We start from the raw sequence: 22,937 nt of genomic DNA, 5'->3' as shown, positions 1-22,937 counted from the left end.
ATTTTATCTAATTAATTGCTGAAACCTTTGAAAATGATGAGTCAATGAGACTGAATAGATGACATTCTGTACTTCATCCATCACACATACTGTTTTTATTTGTGTGTGTGTGTGTGTACACACACACACACACACACACACACACACACACATATACATACAACAGAGAGGGTGGACAACAGGGTATCCTTCACTTCTTTACAAATATTTAATGGCATCACGGGCTGTTTTGCACAGCCCCTTTTCAGTCCATCTCTGTTTACTTTTCCTGCCAAGGTACAACTAATCCTAACCCCTTTGTGCCTATATCCCCCCTGCTAAGTATCTGTTTCCTCAGCATGATAGCATCTTATCCTGTTCCTAGATCACAAACACCCTGTTAATTGATGGCAACTGCAAAGCCACACATTTGCAGTTCACAGCTCTGAGTGAAATGTCCCTCATCAGCAAAAGCCTTTGGCTCTCTACAGAATCTGATCTTTAGGTCCAGTCTCTAAGTCTGCAGTCACACAGATCAGTCAGCATCAAGACTCTTTCAAATCAATTTAAGACTTCTCACTCACCACTGGTATCTCTTTCCTCCTTATTTTAGAACCTAAGCCAAACCTCAATCACTCTGCATGCTTTATCTATCACATCTTCCCAGCAATCAAGCAGAGTACCATCCAATCTTGCAATATGGTTTAAGTGACAACTTGTCATAATGGCTGGGGCCAATAGGTGTTGTTGTCTATGGTGTTATATATGGAAGGCATCACACTGTCTACCCATGGCCTAGGTTAAAAGGCTAAATTCTGTGAAAGTGCCAGAATTTTTTTATACTTCTCAGTCCTTTCAACAGACCATGCAAAGGCTGAAGTTGTACATCATACTAAGAACTAGACAGCAATGAACCATTCTTCTCAAATATGGACTGCATGATTCTGATACATACTACATTATTCGCTGTAATAAGACACCCAGAGGAGGAATATCACCAATGCATAAGCTGAATAAAGATTGCAGAGCTATTAACAGGACATCTGGATCTCATTCATAACTGAGGCTTGAAGAAGCACACTACTGAAGCTTTCTAAGTATGATAAAATACATGCTACTGGCAATGTAATATTTATTCATTCACTGCAGAAACACTCCATACACATATGCAAGACAATGTACATACCCTGCTCTTCAATTCATCAAAATATAGGGTAACTGAGTTTTGCAATACTACAAAGTTATGCCCTTGTTTTTACAATACTGCAAGTTGCTAAGTAGAAGTAAGAGGGAGACATTCTCTATCACATCTGGCAGATTGAATAATTTGGGTTTACAGCAGTCAAATTCAAATGACCAGTTTGTTTTTGAAAGTAAGATTTATTATTGAAGGGGTTCTAAAGACTGGGTAGAATATACCATAGATATTTAAAGGCTTGAAGCCAATTGTTCAGTATTTAAAAACTTTTTAAACAAAATATATATTAGTTGCTGGAGCTAAGGCCTTCATTTAAGAACAAGTACAATGAAAAAGGCATTTCCTTCTAGAGATCAATAAAAAAGATTTTCCAAATTAATAGCTCCACAATGGACTAATCATTTTAATGACCAGAGACCATATCCAATGTTAGTCATACTCAAGAGTAGCTCCACTGAAATACATGGACAAGTCATTTAAGGCTAATGATTTCGATGGGTCAAGTTTGTGTATTACTAGCATTGAGTGCCACCCCATATTTTTAAGTGAAAAGTGAAACTATGAATGAAAGATATCCACCAGTTAAAAGCAATATGATGTATCTGATTAGTAATGAAGCCAGAGATGACTTAACTTCTTCAGCTAGGGTTGTTCAGTCTTCCTGCCCCTGCCCCCAAATTGCTTAGTGGGATAACGGAGCAAGGGCCCAACACAGCCCATGGGCCATTTCCTTCCCTGGTTTAAGTGAATTTAAAAGGCATTTTGCTAAATGAACCAACAAAAAGTTGAATGCTATGGTATGAAATATTCAAAGTGTTTTATTCCATCATAATATATAGACATATAACCATGCAAATACACAGGTAGATTACAGCGTAGCATAGCATCAAACTGACAGTCTTAGAGACTGTCTAGCACCTTAGAGCAGGCATCCCAAACTTGGCTCTCCAGCTGTTTTGGGACTACAACTCCCATCATCCCTAGCTAACAGGACCAGTGGTCAGGAATGATGGGAGTTGTAGTCCCAAAACAGCTGGAGGGCTGAGTTTGGGGATGCCTGCCTTAGAGACTAACATATGTACTGTCACATAAGCTTCAATTGTGACAATATCCCTGATAAACTAAGAGTGATCAGCAAATTTGGAATTATTTCATAGTACAGGTGCTAGGCTAGCGTAGCTAGAAAGATAGCATGACTGATTTAAATTGATCACTATTATTACCGTGTACAGTAAGCTCGCAACTCACGTGTATTTATCTTGTGTGCATTCACTTGATACTTAAAAAAAGTAGAAAGGGGACAGAAAGGCGGTAGGCAGAGAGGCTATAAAGTCTCAACTATCAGAAGTTTGGTAAATGTTTGAATATACAAATCATGCCCAACAAAAACATTTTAGGAAAAAATGATGAAATATGCACTTTAGTCTGATCCTTAGTCACAATTTTTTGTCGAACATCATCATATTGGTGAGACATGTCATAAAGCTTCAGCCTTTGAAGAAGCTGACATCTTGCCATCCCAACTCCATAATGGATACTGAGTTGAAAATTTGTTTTTATAGAAGGCTAAATATTCTTATGCACAGTAGCACCAGAAAACAGGGAATGCAAGATAAGGAGAGATTTGCAGGGAGAAATAATTTTTGAAGAGCAATAGGAGAAAACTCACTATGGAGGTACAAGTCCAAATGGCATGGCAAGAACTTTGGTGCACGAGGGATAGGAGAGCTTGTGTTCACACAGTTTTCCTGTACCCTAAACACAGCCCACTACTTCCACATAATTTTAAATACTAGGAAAATCAATAGACCAGAAGGCAAGCTGCTGGTTTAATCCATTTTACTCCTGGAGTTGTTCTCACTGTTGATCACCAACCATGTATATGTGCAGATATGGAGCAATGCAGATAAACATCCATTCTTTCACATAAAGAAGAAATAAATGTTTTATACATTTCTAAACTTGTTCCAGTCAAAGGAGAGGGAGAGGATGTGAAACTTTTCATGAATACAAGCCAACAGGAGGCCTGTGACATTCACATAAAAATTATACATGCTTCTAACACAGCAGTACTTATTGCACTGAAAACAGATTAGTTTGGCTTTTACTTGATACTGTTTGAAGCACTACATAAACCTGTGCACCACATACTAGGCCAATTCAGATACTATGGTAGACCAGAGGTGGGGGGAACCTCTGGCTGCTGGGCCTACATAGGCCAGGATGGGTCCAACCTGGACAGCAATGCCACCCCCCACAAACCACACTAGGTGTGTGCAGGTACAGCCATGGCAGCAAGGGACCAATCAAGAGCTCCCAAGTAATCCTCTGCAAGCAGGGCTCCTTGTCAGTGCTGATCACCTAATCTGAGTCAACAGGGAGCCCTGCTGGGCTTGGTTGCACTAGGGAGTGAGGGGGCTCTTTTTCTCTGCTTAGAGGAAGCAGATTGAATTCAAAGTATTTCCTCCAAACAGAACATTTTTATCTCTGCAGATTATTCATCTGGAGGATGCAGTATGTATCCAAACAACTTCCCTTAAACAGACTTCAGAGGCGTTACCTGTAACCGCTGATCAGCTAGCTGATGGTGGTTACAGCAAGAACCGTATATACTTGAGTATAAGCCGACTTTTCAGCACATTTATAATGCTGAAAAAGCCCCCCTTGGCTTATACTCAAGTGAGGGTCCTTTCAGGTTGCTCCTTCCTCCTCCTCCGCCTTTGCTGCTATTGGCAGCAGTGGAGGAGGAACGAGCAGCCCGAAATCAGCCCTTTCGGGCTGCTTGTTCTTCCTCTGCTGCTGCTGCCACCACCACCAGGTTTGTGGTGTGGTGAACCGGCTTATACTTGAGTCAATAAGTTTTCCCAGTTTTTTGTGGTAAAATTAGGTGCCTCGGCTTATATTCGGGTTGGCTTATACATGGTACTTTAGATTAAATGTAGATTCCTGTGTTCTCTGATGCCAAACAACTGTTGCTAATTTTAGCTATGGTTAGTGGAAACAAGTCAACTTCAAACCCCAGTTAATGAAGCTGGCTTGTTACCACTAACCATAACTAAGATTAACCACAGATTGGGTCTCGACAACACACTAAACTGTGGTTCATTTAAAAAGAGAATTTGAAGTGGTTTTTTTTTATCTTTTCTCAGTCATTGCCTGGGGTGGGTGGGTTGTAAACCCAAGGCTCGCTAAGGCTTGTTCAAAATGTAGCCACGCTGACAGCTGTATAAATACTTCAGTTCTGTGAAAATCTGTAAACAGCTTGAGCATGCAAGTGCCTTATTAGTCTCCAAATTATAGTTTCATACTGAATGTTTGATTTTAAATGCTGGGTACTTCAAAGAACAGAGCTTGTCTCTGCCTCTGGTTTTAAATTAGCAATTTCCAAGAGACTTGTTTTTCAAAGCTCAAATTAAAAAGAAAAAGGAGTAACATACCTGCTATAGGCACATATCCAACTCCTTGCTGATACACTGTGGGCATCAGGACCACTGGCTGAGGCTGCATCATCATGGCAGCTGGTAAGGACTGGATATCAAAAGACAGCAAAACTAATGAGTATTTGAAAATTATTCTAGGAACAAAACAAAGCAGCAAGAAAATGCACAAAAACCACTTAAGTCCTGCCATACAAAGGCTAGGAAGCAACTTTTTGGCACAAGTCAGTAAATGCCAACACATCCCAAGAAAATTAAATGACTTCCATTGAATTAAAAGACATTTCAAAGGAACTATAATAACCTATAAATAAAGAGTTCCATCTGCTCAAATCAAGTTATGCCTTTATGATAAATTGCAGGCAGTTTAGGCACTGTTTCACTCAGAGTACAATACTGAGCTTCAGAGGTCGAATACTGAGCTTCAGAATAATTTCTGTGGCCCGGATCCGGAAATGTGAAAGTAGAAGAAATTCTGCTAGTGCTGATGCTTTGTGAATTGGTGTGCAAGAGCTAACAGAAGACACTGTGCTACATTATGCAAGTACTTGCACAATGAATTGCACGGACAAACCACTTCTGGATAAAACCCTGCTTTTTGTACACTGTTACTTCTCACAATGTGAGAAACTGGAATAAGCTTCATTTACAAATTTTCCTGTAGAAAAGTATCATTCCCCAGTTTAGAAACAAAACATGAAGACCATCAGCAAAATTCTCTTCAGTGCCATTCATCATTAATAATTGTTCTCTCATAAAAAAAATTACCTTATATATTCATATTCCCAAAGGTTTATCCATAACACACACAGTATTTTTAGTTGGACACAATGGGTCATTCTATATCAAGTGATCCAACTTTTTTACCTCATATCATCCAATTTTCTTAATATTTTGTACACTTGTTGACTGATCAAAACTAAGTTTAAATATCAAATTTTTTTATCTCATCCCATTTTCACGTTATGAGGGTTTGAAATTTCTGAAAAATTGCAATTGTTTTGGTTTTGCTTAAAGACTCAGCCCAGGTTTGAGATACATCAAAACTAAAAACACCAATCTCTTCAGAACTACATGGGCTTTAATATGATATGTTACATTTGCTCTGCATTTCAAATGTAAGTTACAAAATTTCCAAAAGTGATTAAAAAAAATTAATATGATTCAAAATTTCCAGGTAATTTGGAGATTTTGTGGAAGGAGATTCTGTTAATCTTGGCTTTCAATACGCAGTTCTGTTAATTCTGATACACCTTTACATGTAATCTACTCACTTCTCTATTCTCTTCATGTATCAAACAGACTTTGAGTAGTTCAATATAGCAAGTTTCAGAAGTTCACTGCCTCGGGTTCCAACAAAGCCTCTTTCCGCCCCATTTCATCAGCAAACTCATTGCCTCCTGCACTAAAGCAACTATTGTCAATTAACTTACTGTATAAGACATGACCAGATTAATCATTCCTTCTTTGTCATCTCCTTGCCTTCCACTCAGGCTATACCATTCATCTTCTACCTTTCCTTGTTTCAGTGATTCAGGAATAGTAACGTGCGTCCAAGCAATGCGATCATCCATTGAAAATGCTCGCTGAAAGATTCATATTTAGGTAATTATGAGGAGAAGAATTTAAAGGGACAGAAATGTAAGTGTCACAATCAGTTTTAAAATTTTGCTATTTCACATTAAAGTTAAAATAATTGTGCTTTCAATGGAATCAAGTTCTCATCTGTTCTTCAAAAGTAGGCTAATTGTCCTTCCTAATCCACTCATAAGGAGAAACACCATGGTTCATGGATAACTTGGAGCACTAAAATTAACAGAAAAATAAACACAAGAAGTAACATTTCTTCAAACCTGGTGGATTTAATATAAAATTAAAGGGATCAATTCAAGTTATTGCTGAGCAGATAGTCCATCAGCACAAGCATTTTTGCTTGTTTGATGAAACAAACCTAGTGGATTTAATATAAAATTAAAGGGATCAATTCAAGTTATTGCTGAGCAGATAGGCCTAGGTCCATCAGCACAAGCATTTTTGCTTGTTTGATGAAACAATCTGCCCTCTCTCCACCAGTGTGCTGTTATAGGGATTCTCCCAAGTCAATTTGGGGCAGGGAGGCAGGGGGAAAGCCCTGTTGCACCAGCAGAAATCCTTGTGTGGTTTTCCACTGACAGGGTTAGCTAGCTGAATTTGGCCCAAAGACTCTTACCAGTGCCAAACTTTTTCTATTGTCATTATACGTTAAAGAGATAAACAGGAACTGAACAAGGAGATTTTAAAATGGTGTGGAATTCCAAGCATTGTATCCAAAGATTACAAAGCAAAAAGCAACTACTCCCCTTCCCCCTCTTACTATAGCTTTGTGCAACACCGTTCACAAATGTTTAGTAGTTCTGCCAACTTTCGAGAGTGGTTTTTGGGGAGGTACAGGGAGAAGGAGGATAAGGGAAAATATTGGATGTGTGAATTGCCATGGGCTTTTTCAACCACTGGCTGCAACCTCAAGATTTTGTTTTACAAACATTACAATAATGCACACAGATGGCTACTTAAAGCCTCTAAAGAAGAGTGGGAACAGGTCAGATCAAATTATGGCCAACCCCCTGTAGACCACATTTGACAGATGGGCAGAGCTACAGAGGAATACAGTCATACCTCATGTTATGTTTGCTTCAGGTTGCGTGTTTTCAAGTTGTGTCCTGGTGCGGCCCAGAAGTACCGAAAAGGGTTACTTCCAGGTTTCGCCGCTCGTGCATGCACACACACGCAAAATGACGTCACACGCATGCAAAGAAGCGGTGAATCGCAACCCGTGTGTGCGCAGACATGGGTTGCGTTCCTTTCAGATTGCGAAGGGGGCTCCGGAACGGATCCCGTTCGCAACCAGAGGTACCACTGTAATAAAAAAAAACACTCTATGGCTCCTGGTTGTTTCTTTGCAGCTCCAGTTTTCTGTTCCACTCAAAGTCAACGATGTCAGGTGAGTGACGTGTGTGTGGTGTGGCCAAGGGAGAACAGCCTTGTGGGGCTACACTGGAAGATGAGACAAGCCTAACTTGGCAAGAAGCTTCTCACCCATGCTCTAAAGTAAATAAACCTAATTCATGCAAGTGAAACATTGCCTTGGAGAATTTACCAGCATGAGAACTAGGAGCTACCTAGTTTGGGAGAAAAAAGTAACTACCAGATGGATGCATGAACTGATTTTTATGTTTAAGAAAACATTTTATTTTTGCACTGATAATATGAAGTGTTTGCATTTATAGCGAAAGGGAAATAATTTCTGTGAGAGTTGCTATCTGGAGCTAATTTTGGGAGGCACAGGAGGCTGCATGGAGGAATTGGAATTGGAAGCAATTGCCTGCCCTCCTTTCCCCATTAGCAGAGGCACTGAACAGCTCAAAAGCCCTTCCATAAGCACAACGATACAGATTTCATAGTGTTTTGCCAATTTTGCTTAAGGAAGCAGACAAAGGTTCTGTATTTTTTTTAGGCTCAGCTCTCAATACAGACTACCTAGGATAAAGGGCAGAAAACAAAAATGACCGTAGAGGCCCAAAGAGAATGTTCTCAATTAGTATGAACTGAAACTTCATACTAATTGTGCCCCCCAAACATCCCTCCTCCCCTAAGCCAACCTCTTTACAAATCAGGGTGTTTTTTAACGCTCTTACCTCGTCAAAGATTTCCAGATAGAAAGAATCCACTCCAGGTGGAACAGTGCACTGAATAACTTTGTTCCATCGGGGATTCTTGGCTCCATTGTGAGCTGTGGGAGTTTCATAGACAGCATAGCCAAGTCGTATTCTGCAGTATGGATCCATGCGTGTCATGCCATAGTTTTTTGCCAATTTTGCCTAAGGAAGTAGACAAAGGAAATTAATAATGTTGTTATTAGCTTTCCATGCACCTTCCTAGACTGAAGTGTCTACATTTTTTAGTTGCAATCAGCATATTAATGGTGATATCAACCACTGAGAAGTAAAATTTTGTAAACAGAGTAGATTTGAATAAAGATTCAAATTAAGGTATTCTGCTCAATGAGTTACAATGCCTCAATTCAAATGAAATCTGCAATTATTCCATTTAAATACACTCTGCCCACAACACTACAGATCTACTTTGTCCAAGTAGAAATGCTAGCCATAATAAAAAGATGTTCATATTGATTTATTTGTACAAGTTTAGTTTAGGGCTTTTTTGTAATCTGTTAGCAACTGATTTACGTGTTCATAGGGTTTATTTGCTGTGAGAACAAAGTCTGCATTCATTTTCAAGGTATACATAGACAAAAATAGCATAACCTTAGATAATGAATCTCCAAAATCTTTGAAGTTTTTTCATTTAAATATTTTCCAGTTACATTGAACCAGTTATTCCAAAATCACCACGGAGCTACTAAAACTTTTCATGTTCTAAATAAGCACTTCAAAACCACCACAAAAATGTTAAATGTCTGAAGTTAGATGATGAAAAACCTACTGATGGAGAGCACATGTTCTCTCAGTTCCTATACACTGCCTTCACGGTAGATGCTGATGAGTGGTTTCATAGGAAGATTACACTAATATGCACTGAAATCATGCAATTCTGAACATAAATAGCAAGTGAAAACTGTATGCAGTTAGTTGTACCCTACAAGATCAATGCAAACTGCTTATTAGCCAGGAACCAGTGATACTCTTTTTAAAACAAAACAAATTCCTTCCAGTAGCACCTTAAAGACCAACTAAGTCAGTTCTTGGTATGAACTTTCGTGTGCATGCACACTTCTTCAGATACACTGAGTGTATCTGAAGAAGTGTGCATGCACACGAAAGCTCATACCAAGAACTTATCTAAAGAAGTGTGCATGCACACGAAAGCTCATACCAAGAACTGACTTAGTTGGTCTTTAAGGTGCTACTGGAAGGAATTTGTTTTGTTTTGACTATGGCAGACCAACACGGCTACCTATCTGTAACTGGAACTCTTTTTAAAGCTACTGTCAGCGTCTGTGCATATTAACTATGACAACACTGTATTTAGCACTACATCCCAGGAATCTACAAAATGTGAACATGTGCCACATCTAACATGTACATTTCAAAATACCTGCACTACAGTGATGCTCAGTCTCCCAACAGTACCCATTGCTCCTCCGTACTGTAATTGTTGAGCTGCTTGAGCATCCAATTGGATTTGTTGCTGTTGCTGAGTTGGGGTGATGCGAAGGAAATCTTGAGGAAGTTCACCAATATACACCTGTACAAGAAACACATAAACCAAAAATATAATCCTCTTTGTTCCACCCTGCAATCTCCTATTTGGTCCTTTTAAATATATTTCACTCACAACTCGCTAGTATCCCCCTATCTACTTTGTAACCCCACTTCAACATAAGCTGCCAAGAAGAACTGGGTGCATTATGAGACATGTACAACTAATGCAAAACTGACTCTTTTAGACATCTGAAATGGAAATCCTTAATAATAAATATTGTGAAAATTGACACCACTATGATTAGGACTCCCAAGCCCCAGGTAAAAAGGACATCAATGAAACAGGGAAATACCTGATTTGAGAATTTGGAGAGCTAAAGCAAGGTTGAGCTTTTTGGGCAAGATCACAAAAATATTTGATATTTTTGAACTATTTTTAAAGGAAATCAGCAAAAATGACTCTGCTGACATGGGTTGCCATACATCTGGATTTTCCTGGACATGTTGCTGATTTCCACCCAGACACTGCTTCCGACTGTAGTATTCCGGGTATGTCCAGGAAAGTCTGGGCGTATAGCAACCTTAACTGCTAAAGATAAAGTTTAGTTGATTTTATTATTTATCTAACCGTGGCTAGTGACTGTTAGCTATCTCCAGTACTTTTTTTCTAAAAAAATGTTTAAGGGTACTCTCATTTTCCTACTCATATTGAAATACTGCCCCTTAATGAGGCCAAACGTAGATTCCAAAATGTTAGAATCATAGAATCATAGAATCATAGAGTTGGAAGAGACCACAAGGGCCATCGAGTCCAACCCCCTGCCAAGCAGGAAACACCATCAGAGCACTCCTGACATATGGTTGCCAAGCCTCTGCTTAAAGACCTCCAAAGAAGGAGACTCCACCACACTCCTTGGCAGCAAATTCCACTGTCGAACAGCTCTTACTGTCAGGAAGTTCCTCCTAATGTTTAGGTGGAATTTTTTTGCCCAAGTGCAATACTTTACATTTCTCCCTGTTAAAATTCATCTTGTTTGTTTTGGCCCAGTTCTCTAATCTGTCAAGGTCATTTTGAAGTGTGATCCGGTCCTCTGGGGTGTTAGCCACCCCTCCCAGTTTGGTGTCATCTGCAAATTTGATCAGGATGCCCTTGAGTCCATCATCCAAGTCATTGATAAAGATGTTGAATAAGACCGGGCCCAAGACAGAACCCTGTGGCACCCCACTAGTCACTCTTCTCCAGGATGAAGAGGAACCATTGATGAGCACCCTTTGGGTTCGGTCAGTCAGCCAGTTATAAATCCACTGAGTGGTAGCATAGTCAAGACCGCATTTTACCAGCTTTTTTACAAGAATATCATGGGGCACCTTGTCAAATGCCTTGCTGAAATCAAGGTAGGCTACATCCACTGTGTTCCCTTCATCTACCAGGCTTGTAATTCTGTCAAAAAATGAGATCAGGTTTGTCTGACATGACTTATTTTTCAGAAATCCATGCTGACTATGGTGATCACAGTATTCCTTTCTAGGTGCTCACAGACTGTTTGCTTAATGATCTGCTCCAGAATCTTCCCTGGTATTGATGTCAGACTGACTGGGCGGTAATTATTTGGGTCCTCTCTTTTCCCCTTTTTTAAAATAGGGGCAACATTTGCCCTCCTCCAGTCTGCCGGGACTTCGCCTGTTCTCCAGGAATTCTCAAAGATGACTGCCAGTGGTTCTGAGATCACATCTGCCAGTTCTTTTAATACTCTTGGATGCAGTTCATCTGGCCCTGGAGACTTGAATACATCTAAACTAGCCAAGTATTCTTGTACTATCTCCTTAGTTATTCTGGGCTGTGTTTCCTCTGCTGAATTATTTGCTCCAAATTCTTCAGGTCGGGCATTGTTTTCTTTATCGGAGAAGACTGAGGCAAAGAAGGCATTGAGGAGTTCAGCCCTTTCTGTGTCCCCTGTTTGCATTTCACCATCTTCTCCTCTGAGTGACCCCACTGTTTCTTTGTTCTTCCTTTTGCTACGAACATACCCATAAAAGCCTTTTTTGTTTCTTTTAACCTCTCTAGCAAGCCTGAGTTCATTCTGTGCTTTAGCTTTTCTGACTTTGTGTCTACACGTGCTGGCTATTTGTTTGAATTCCTCTTTTCCATTTTTTGTACACATCCTTTTTTAATCTTAACTCAGTTAAAAGTTCTTTAGATAGCCACCCTGGCTTCTTTAGGCACCTTCCATGTTTCCATCTCATTGGTATTGCCTGAAGTTGTGCTTTTACTATCTCCCTCTTAACAAACTCCCAGCCATCATGAACTCCCTTTCCTTTTAGTATTACTGTCCATGGGATCTCACCCAGCACTTCCCTAAGTTTTATGAAGTCGGCTTTCTTAAAGTCAAGAAATTGAGTCCTAGTATGCTTGGCTGCTCCTTTCCGCTGTATAGTAAACTTCAGAAGAGCATGATCACTCGCGCCTAATGATCCTTCCACTTCTACCCCACTAACCAGGTCATCAACATTGGTTGTTGCTTCTCCCACTTTCTGGACAATGAAGTTGTCTGCAAGGCCAGTGAGGAATCTGTTTGACCTTATGCTCTTGGCTGAGTTTGACATCCAGCAAATATCCGGGTAATTGAAGTCCCCCATTACTACTATCTCCCTTCCTTTTGCATGCTTGGCCATCTGTTTAGGGGTATGCATACCCCTGCGTACTCCCAGAGAAAAAGCACTGGCTATGCCTCTTTAGGATTGGAAGAAAGAAAAATGAGATGAATTTTTATAAGTCATCCAATAAAAAACCCAGATACAAAATTTTGTGGAGTATTTTCTAACAAAGTGTGCCTACAATGTAGCTTGGGTCTCAAAAAAAGGTACATGTGTTTTGCAACAGGAGCAGAGTACTATAATCTGCTTGTTTCAACAAGTTTGCTCTTTTTACCCCAACATGGTAAACGGAAACTAAGAAAGTAATGTAAGAAAACTTTAGGGGGTATTTTTCTACCCCAAAGCAAATTCAAATGCTTCTTGAGGTAGTAAAATGTCCCCAAAATAAAGCTATGTGTGGTATATTTCAAAAGAAAAGTAGCTACCTACTTCTCTGGGTCAGTTCTCCCATTTGTAATATTCAGTTGGTTTACTTGGTACTGTAGGGGGGTTTTTTTGCCCCAACCATTTTCATTTATTTATAGAAAGGAATCTGTAAATGTTAAGTGGCTGCAATTTGGGGACAGTGTTTACTATTGGGGGGGGGGGAATACAGTGAAGGATTACAGTATATGTTTACTTTTGTGAAAATTATGCAAACAAATGTGCACCAGAATTTCAACCCCTTTTTTCATATGAAACTTTAGTCTGCAATACTCCTGCTCATTGGCATACCAACATTTATGAAATTCAAGATTCTGATTACAGAGTAAATTTAGAAACAAGGGTTGAAGTAGCCACATGAGCAAGATTCTTACATAAAGGAAAGGTAGAAAACTGTGCTTATTTAATATTCCACAATGCAAAGAGTTCTAAAACTGTAGATCATAGGTAAAGCCTACTTTAACACTGTACCAGTCTTTTGCTATACTAAATGAGGTAACATGTTAGGGATTCTAACAAAAGACAATCGTAACAGGCAAGCTCAACAAACCTTCGGTGCCCTGGTTTTTACTTTCTGAAATATGGCAACCCTACCCTAGAATGCTCAACTCAAAATACATGTCTTCATAAATAGCATCGTTTCCAGGGATATATAGGCCTTGGGCTACAGTTTTTTAATATGGCAGAGAGCTACTCATGTTCTCCAAGATAACATCTTTGAAGTGTAGGAGTTAACACAAAATTTAATTAGCAGAAGCAGCAGCTCCTGCTTCTGCCTCCGGACCGCAGCAAAATTAAATGCAGCTGGTAGGAGCTGAAATGCACTGAAGAAGTTTCAAGAGGAGGAATACTGCTGTCCTACAAAGACTAGTTTAGGGCTCCTTCAAGAGTATCAAGAATATCACAGCTAAGCATGAAAAACCCCCAAGTAACATACAAAGACATCTCAATATGTTGTGGATTCTGTAATGGAAAAAGCATTCTTGCCTTTAAAAGGAAACATTTTTGCAAGTGATTTTCCTCAACTTCCCCCTGGCAGCTAACACTGACACTATGACCAACTATATCACTAGCAGCATAGTACTGAATTCCTCATCCATTACTAGTATGCCTTTCATTGTCCCTAGAAAAGTGTCTGAAAAACTAAAGTTTATCTGAACATACGTATTTTTTAATCCAGAGAATTCCCAGAGCAACTCATTTACAAAACCGCTAAAATTCGCAAGCAGTAAAATCAGTTTAGAACACAATAACAAAATAAGACATAATGCAAGAACTGCAAACATCATAACCAGGAAAGGAGTTCTTCCTGTGCTAAATAAACTTTCACCAAGTCCTGTGCTAAATAAACCTTCACCAAGTCAGGACAGCACTACTGAAATGGCCATATCTCCAGTCACCATCTCTCTTACCTATGTTATCCAGAGAAGAGCCTCCAAGTCAGATCTTAATGCATGGGGAGGCTTGTGGGGGGAGGGGGGATTGGTACTTAAGATATCCAGGCCTCAAGCTCCTTGGGCTTTAAAAGTTAAAATCACCACTTTGAATCATTCTTGGAAACAGACCACTGACAAATTGTCCTGCATTAACTCCGTATCACTCTTTACTGCCTGCCAAACAGCTGGATCTAGAACATCTTGTTTTCTGATGATTCTGCTAAAGAAGAATACTGTCCTACAATATGCAAATGCGTGCCCCCCCCCACGCCTACCTATGGTTGGGAAAGAAGAAAGCTCACAAAAGTTTTGCCAATCATATTTTTACAGGTGCCCTAATAGAAATATGGGATAGGTACCAAAATATTTTGGAACCAAATGTACCTCATTGGTTATCCCCACTGGAGGTCATGAGTGTCAAAAAGACAAATATGAGAGAGGATTGGATGACTTATGGAGACACTGTAATTAAAGAAGGCGGGAAATGGAAATTGAAGCCATATGAACAAGTCAAAAAACATGTATATGATTGGTTGCACTACTTCCAAACAAACGAAATGTTTAAAAAGGATTGCAAAGAGAGGAAATATATTGAAGGAGAGTCTAGATTTCAGAAAGAGATAATAAATAATGATTACAAGGTATTGTCAAAAATGTACAAAATGCTATTGGAATGGCAAACAAAGGACGAAGAAGCTAAATCGGTTATGATACATTGGGCCAGGGACTTTGGTTATAATATACAGCTAGCAGATTGGGAGAAGGTATGGAAGGAAAATATGAAATTCACTGCATGCATGACGATAAAGGAAAACATTATGAAAATGGTATATAGATGGTATATCACTCCCGTTAAATTAGCAAAAATGTATAAGACATGTAACAAATGTTGGAAATGTAAGGAAAGGGAAGGGTCATTTTATCATATGTGGTGGGAGTGTAAGAAAGTAAAAGGCTTCTGGGAAATGATATATAATGAGTTGAAAAAGATGTTTAAATATACGTTTGTGAAGAAACCAGAAGCCTTTTTGTTAGGAATTACAGGAAGAGAATTTAATAGAAGTGATTATAAACTTTTTCAAAATGCAGTGACTGCGGCAAGAATTTTAATGGCTCAAAAATGGAAACAAGAAGAATTACCAACATTGGAAGAATGGAGACGGAAACTGACGGACTTTGCTGAATTAGATAAACTGACAGGAAAAATTAGATACCAAAAAGATCACAAGTTCACACAGGACTGGAGAAAGTTTACGATTTATCTGGAAAATATTTGTGATGAACAGACAACGCTAGTTGGATTTAAAGAGGCTTTGTGAGGAGAAAGGGTATTGTAAGAGGGAAAAGAGCTGTAAAGATTTATTAACTGGCAATACAATTATAAAGGAAATGTGAATCAAATTTAAAATTATGAGGATTGTGGAGGGAGCGGGGGGAAGTCTAAAAGAATCTTGTATTATATTGGATACGAATGTGTTATTTAAATTTGTAAAAGAAAAATTTTCTTAAAAAATTACAGACTAGAAACTAATGTTAAGAATAAAGATGAAGAAAAATGTCTATCAATTTAAAATAAAATGAACATTTATTTTTTAAAACATATTGTAAAGTTGTGTAAGGAAAGACCTATTCTGGTTACAAACTTGTAAAATAAGACAGTCTTATCTTAGTTACACAGTATACCAAAATTATCACCTTAAGTTATATAAATAACAAGTCCAAATTGCTCTATATGATCATTTGCTCTGCAGAAAAGTCTACTTTAAAAACACTTTCATCCTTTGTTTCATGTTACGCATCTCTCAGTTCAGTTTCAGAGAGAGGACAGAAGTAACTTGTAAAACCTCTGTACGATACTGCATAGACATTTAAGCAGTATGCAGGAGGGAAACTTGTATTTATGCTTGAGAACCATAATGAAATGCACTCTCAATTGGTTTTACACACAAGGCAGAAAAACAAATTATAGGTCACAACTATCACAGAATCTTAGAGTTGGAAGGGACATCAAGGGACAATCTAGTCCAACTCCCTGCAATGCAGGAATCTCAGCTAAAGCATCCATGACAGATGGCCATCCAATCTCTGTTTAAAAACCTCCAAGGAAGGAGAGTCCACCACCTCTTGTGGGAGTCTGTTCCACCGATGAACAGCTCTTAGTGTCAGAAAGTTTTTCAGAATGTTTAGTCAGAATCTCCTTTCATGCAACTTGAAGCCATTGGTTCGAGTCCTACCTTCCTGAGCAGGAGAAAACAAGCATGATCCCCCTTCATGTAACAGCCCTTAAGCTATTTGAACATGGCTATCATATCTCCTCTTAGTCTCCTCTTTTTCAGGCTAAACATACCCAGCTCCTTCAAGTGTTCCTCATAAGGTTTAGTTTCCAGACCCTTGATCATCTTGGTTGCCCTCGTCTGTACATGTTCCAGATTGTCAACATCCTTCTTAAATTGTGGTGCCCAGAACTGGACACAGTATTCCAAGTGTGGTCTGACTAAGGCAGAATGCAGTGGTACTATTACTTCCCTTGATCTGGACACTATACTTCTGTTGATGCAGCCCAGAACAGCATTAGCTTTTTTTGCTGCTGCATCACACTATTGACCCATGTTAAGCTTGTGGTCCACCAAGACCCCTAGATCCTTTTCACATGTACTGCTAGTAAGCCAGGTGTCCCCCATCCTATATTAGTGCATCTGGTTCTTCCGTCCAAAGTTACATCTGTCCCTACTGAAATTCATTTTGTTAGCTTGCGCTCAGTTCTCCAATCTGTTAAGGTCATTTTGAATTCTGATTCTGTCTTCTGCTGTTTTAGCTACCCTTCCCAGTTTAGTGTCATCAGCAAATTTGATGAGCATCCCCTCAATTCCTTCATCCAAGTTGAACAACAGACCCAGGACAGAATGCTGCAGCACCCCACTTTTCACTTTTTTCCAGGATGACGAGGAACCATTAATGAGTTCTCTTTGGGTTTGGTCAGTCAACCAGCTATAAATCCACCTAACAGTTACCTTGTTCAACCCACATTTTACCAGCTTTCTCACAAGAATATCATGGGGAACTTTTTCAAAAGCCTTACTGAAATCAAGATACACTATGTCCACAGCATTTCTCTGATCCACCAAGTTTTTAATTCCATCAAAAAATGGTAATACCAATGGTGTTACCCCCGTCCAGCAGTCCAAATAGTCTTTAACACACACACTGATTTTCCTAATAAGCAAAAGCAAGCTAACAAAATGAATTTCAGTAGGGACTGAAAAAGCAAGGGGTGAGAAGGTGAAAAATGGCTTTGTCATGTATAATGAGATAAGAATCCAATGTCTCTCCATGGTTTTAAGTTTGGTAATAAGTTGCAATTCAGCAGCTTCTCTTTCCAGTCTATTTCTGAAATTCCTTTGTAATAGAACAGCTACTTTGAGATCTTGTATAGAATGTCCTGGGAGATTGAAGTGTTCTCCTACTGGTTTCTCTGTCTTGTGATTCCTGATGTCAGATTTATGTCTGTTTATTCTTTGGCGTAAGGTTTGGCCTGTTTGTCCAATATAGAGAGCTGAAGGACACTGTTGGCATTTGATGGCATACACAATGTTAGACGATAAGCAATTAAATAGTCCCGAGATGGTATGTGTGATGTTGTTGGGGCCAGTAATAGTGTTGTCCGGGTGTATGTGGCAGCAAAGTTGGCATCTGGGTTTATTGCAGGCTCTGGTGCCAGTGTCCATGTTAAGTCTGGTTGTAGTATTATTGTGGGTTAGGAGTTGTTTAAGATTGGGAGGCTGTCTATAGGCAATGAAAGGTCTTCCTCCCAGAGCTTGAGAAAGAGAACTGTCATTGTCCAGGAGAGGTTGTAGATCTCTGATGATGCGTTGTACTGTTTTAACTTGGGAGCTGTATGTGATGACTAGAGGTGTTCTGTTATTTTCTTTTTGGGGTCTGTCTTGCAGCAAGTTCTCTCTGGCTATCAGTCTGGATCTGTTGTCTAACTTCATCTGCTGGGTATTTTAGTTCTAAAAAGGTTTGCTGTAGATCTCTTAGGTGAGAGTCTCTGTCTGTAGAATTGGAACAGATGCGGCTGTAACGTAGTGCCTGGCTATATACAATGGACTGTTTGGTATGTTTGGGATGGTAGCTAGAGGCATGTAGATATGTTTGTCAGTCAGTTGGTTTACGGTATAAGGTGGTGTCTATGCGCCCATCCTGTATTTTTATAGTAGTGTCCAAAAAATGTATTTCTTGCATAGATTGATTCATTGTTAGGTTGATTGTGGGGTGAAAATCATTGAATTTCTGGTGGAAGGTGTCCAGGGTCTGTTGACCATGTGTCCAGATGATAAAAATATCGTCAATGTATCGCAGGTACAAGAGAGGTTTGAGTGGGTAGGAGTTTAGGAAACGTTGTTCTAAATCTGCCATGAAGATGTTGGCATACTGTGGGGCCATGCGGGTGCCCATTGCTGTGCCGCTGATCTGAAGGAACAGGTCATCACCGAATTTGAAGTTGTTGTGGGTAAGGACAAATTGGCAGAGTTTGGTAGCAAAGTCCGCTGTGGTTTTATCTGAAATGGTGTTCCTTATAGCTTGTAAACCATTGTTGTGTGGGATGTTGGTATACAGAGATTCCACATCCATAGTAGCTAGTATAGTATTGTTAGGAAGATTATTTAAAGATTGTATTTTCCTCAGAAAATCTGTGGTGTCACGTACATAGCTGGGAGCACTGATGGCATATGGTTTCAGAACAGAGTCCATATAACCGGAGACACCCACTGTAATAGTGCCAATACCTGAAATGATGGGGCGTCCTGGATTTCCTGGTTTGTGTATTTTAGGTAGAAGATAGAAAGTTCCTGGTCGAGGTTCTGTTGGTGTGTTTGTGAGGATCTGTTCTTGGATGTGTGGGGGTAGCTCCTTAACAATCTTGTTCAGTTCTTTTTTGTATTCTTGTGTGGGGTCTGAGTCCAATTTTATGTAAAAGGCGGTATTGGAAAGTTGTCTGTGAGCCTCCTGAATGTAGTCAGTTTTGTTCATGATGACGACAGCTCCACCTTTGTCCGCTTCTTTAATTATAATGTCTGGGTTGTTTCTGAGATTATCTATGGCTCTCCTTTCAGCATGGTTTAGATTTTGTTGTAAGCGATGGTGTTTTCTGGTCACATCTGTTTGGATTCTGTGGCGGAAGCAGTCAATGTACAAGTCCAGTGTGGTATTGCGTCCATCAGGAGGGGTCCATGTGGAGTCCCTTTTTGTGTAACACTTTTTCGGTGGTAGTTGGTGGTCAGTGTTCTGTTGGGAGGGTGGTTGTTGTTCTCCAGTGGGTTGAGAGGTGTTGTGTTGTGAAGTTGTTGCTTGTTCTGCTTTGTCTTGTTGTTGTGTGTGTTGAAAATACTCCTTCAGGCGTAAACGGCGGAAAAATGCTTCCAAGTCCCCACATAACTGAATCATGTGTGGGGATTTGGCAGGGCAGAATGACAGTCCACATGAAAGGACTGATTCCTCAGCTGGGCTGAGTGCTTGCTGTGAGAGATTGACAATATTGTTGATCTTGTTTTGATTAGTAGCCTGTAGGTTGGAAAGATTAGAGAGTTTCTTGTTTTTCTGTTTTTTCAGTAGCTCCAGTTGAGAGTGGTAAATGTTTTGTTTTTCCTTTGGAACTCTTGCCAAGCTTGGTGGTTCCTGATAGAGTTGTCCAATACAAGGAATAGAGTTGTCCAATCAGGAATCACAAGACAGAGAAACCAGTAGGAGAACACTTCAATCTCCCAGGACATTCTATACAAGATCTCAAAGTAGCTGTTCTATTACAAAGGAATTTCAGAAATAGACTGGAAAGAGAAGCTGCTGAATTGCAACTTATTACCAAACTTAAAACCATGGAGAGACCTGGTCTGAACAAAGACATTGGATTCTTATCTCATTATACATGACAAAGCCATTTTTCACCTTCTCACCCCTTGCTTTTTCCTGTAAGACCTATTGCAGTCGTTAAGAGTCGTCAACAGGCTCATCACAGCTATCTGCCAATCACCCATTCCCACCACCCTCCTGAGTAATACCCCTCCCCACCTTCTCACTATATAGAAGGGTCTGGTGACTTCTGTTTCAGTGTATCTGAAGAAGTGTGCATGCACACGAAAGCTCATACCAAGAACTAACTTAGTTGGTCTTTAAGGTGCTACTGGAAGGAATTTTTTTATTTTGTTTTGACTATGGCAGACCAACACGGCTACCTATCTGTAACTAAAGAAACATGATATTTGAACACAGTAAGATCATTCAAGACAACAACAAAAGCTTGGATCCTAAACAGCCTAATGTTAGGTTAATTGAAGGAGGCTGCTGAAGGAGGGGGAAATTGTCCAAAATCAGGCAAACTTCTATCTGATTTGGACCATCCTTCCTGAATAGCACCTCTTCAGCCCCAACCACCATTACCCAGATGGCTGCCCAGGTTGGGGATAGGGGTAGGATAGAACAGGTAGGAAAATATGCTTCTGTAAAGTTGCTTTAGTTAACTTGTATTATGATCCAAACTATTTTCATACTGATTGTTTGTGCACACATTCAAAACCGGATCTATGATGCACAAAAGAAGTCCTCTTCTGTACACTACAACTCTTTCCTTATTATCTCAAAACCACCCTATTCTGTATTTTGAGAGGGTTCTGTTTACTGGATTGAGTGCCCCAACTGCATTGCTAGTATTATCTAAAATATAAATCCTATTAATACTTATTGAATGTGCCTGTAACACAGACTACTAATACATCCCCCGAGCCACATACCTCTACTATTTTCTAAGCTTACAATTTACTTATTATCCTAAAAAGCTGAGTGCCTTCTCACTCCACTAGCTGAACACAAGAGCACAGCAGGATATTTTTTTGAAGTTCTAAATACGAGCAATGAACTTTGTTTTTAAAGAGCTTTCAAGCCAAGTTTTTTCTAAGCTCCAACTGAAGCATGCATACATGCTTAAAAAAACAAAACACCAAACAGTAACTTCAACCAAAAAGCAGCAGGGATTATACAGAGTGTACCTGTCTAGCAACGCACAGAGATAAAAACTAGAAAAGCAGACTTTACAAGTCTTTTCAGTTTAAGCCTCCATAAATCTACTCCCCAGGCGAAACTGTCCCTGTCCCTCTGGCACAGCTGGGCGCACAGCAGCAGAGAGATTCCCCAGAGTTCTCTGAAAATTGCAGAGAACTGAAAGCAGCACCTTATATCAAGGTGGGCAGAAGATAGATGAGGCTCTATTACCTAACATGTGGGTGACTGGCAGCGTAAGTATAAAAGCTTAATCTCCCATCACTTTAAACAACTGCAACAAAAAAGGAACCCCCTTAAATTTCTTTGCTGAAGTGAAGAAATCTTGGGCAAGGAGGAGGAGAAACTAGGAATGGATTTTTATGTGTAATGGCTCAGTTCTGCTACTAAAAACAACTTCCTTGATTGAGAATGGGCTTCGATACACTCTAGCTCAGTTCTAAGTGTATGTCCCCCACCCTGCCACAAATCTGCACCCGGCTCCAGTTGGTGAATGTAGGGTTCTGAGTAGACATTTATAGATTAGTACTAAGGCTCCAAACCTGCAGTCTACGTTGGATGTCTCCAATCTCATACTTTAAATGCATGAAGGAACTATGTTTTTTTCAAAGCTATGTTACTTGAGTTGTAAAAATAGCATTTGTGCTGTCATTTACATGAAAGGCATTTCCCTCACCTATTAGTTAGAGCTAGAAACATCTTGTATGTATTTCCAGCTCTTACGTTTGTTGAACTGGGTTATCTGTAATACATGTAATTGTTAGATTGTTAATGAAGCCACAAACTACAAGTATTTATTTTAAGAACAGTTTAGAAAGGCACGCAAAGGAGTATATCCATCTCAAAATCTGTTTGGTATGCTAATTAGAGCCAGTTCATCAGAAGCGCAAAGCTCAACTATTTATTCACTCACAGCTGCAGAGAAGTGCAAACATAGTCTTGTTATTTAAACGTACTGTACAAGATTTTTAAAAATCTTTTGACCGTATTTCTTCTAAAATAAGCCTTTTTATGGGTAGTTTTGCACTGTCAACCCCCACATACTTTTTGAAATAAGCTAAAATCCACATGAAATAGTATAGTGCCATTACAGATAAGCAAACTGATCTCAAAGAATTCTGAACTCCCACACAATGCATTTACAAAGCAGACTGTCCTTGCCTAGCAATGGGGAAAAGTATCATTACAGTAGAGGAAAAATGGTTGTCGGATTAACTGAAGGTATATTGCCTTCAAAGGCCATATTGGCTGTGGGTCCTGGGGGAACTGCTCCCTGCCTTGCAGGCCTCTTCTGCCAAGCCTAGGAGGGTATGGCCCAGACTAACTGCAGTACAAAAGCTGAGACACCTGAATGGGCTCTTGGGTTGGGTATTGCTTAGTGGGTCTTGTTGTTATTATTATTACTCAAGTTGTTTTAAATGATTTTCAACTACTTTTTAACTTGGTTTAAATTTGGGGTTTTATTGCTTTTAACTGAAAGACATGGGATGTGCCTGGGAAGAGATTTGTTGGGAAGAATGGGGCGGGGGGGCAATCACAGTGGTTCAGGGTAGGGGTT

General features: G+C 39.6%; 1 protein-coding gene across 4 annotated transcripts in view; it reads right to left on the bottom strand.

Annotated features, from left to right (window-relative positions):
* The window catches only part of TOLLIP (toll interacting protein), a 39,175-nt gene that overhangs the window by 8,163 nt on the left and 8,075 nt on the right, over nucleotides 1-22,937 (bottom strand). For all 4 annotated transcript variants that reach the window (XM_081842175.1, XM_081842172.1, XM_081842173.1 and 1 more), the window contains exons 2-5: nucleotides 9,709-9,858; nucleotides 8,289-8,471; nucleotides 6,048-6,200; nucleotides 4,615-4,705 (exon numbers count right to left, since the gene is read on the bottom strand). In XM_081842175.1, the coding sequence (XP_081698301.1) occupies nucleotides 4,615-4,705; nucleotides 6,048-6,200; nucleotides 8,289-8,471; nucleotides 9,709-9,747 (466 nt within the window). In that variant the 5' untranslated portion in view covers nucleotides 9,748-9,858. The remainder of the gene's footprint in view (nucleotides 1-4,614; nucleotides 4,706-6,047; nucleotides 6,201-8,288; nucleotides 8,472-9,708; nucleotides 9,859-22,937) is intronic.

This window comes from Podarcis erhardii (genome assembly GCF_964252035.2).
Source record: "Podarcis erhardii genome assembly, chromosome: 1".
In the NCBI taxonomy this organism is placed as follows: Eukaryota; Metazoa; Chordata; class Lepidosauria; order Squamata; family Lacertidae; genus Podarcis; species Podarcis erhardii.
Note: the sequence above shows the minus strand (reverse complement) of the source record. Positions and strands in the feature narration are given on the sequence as shown.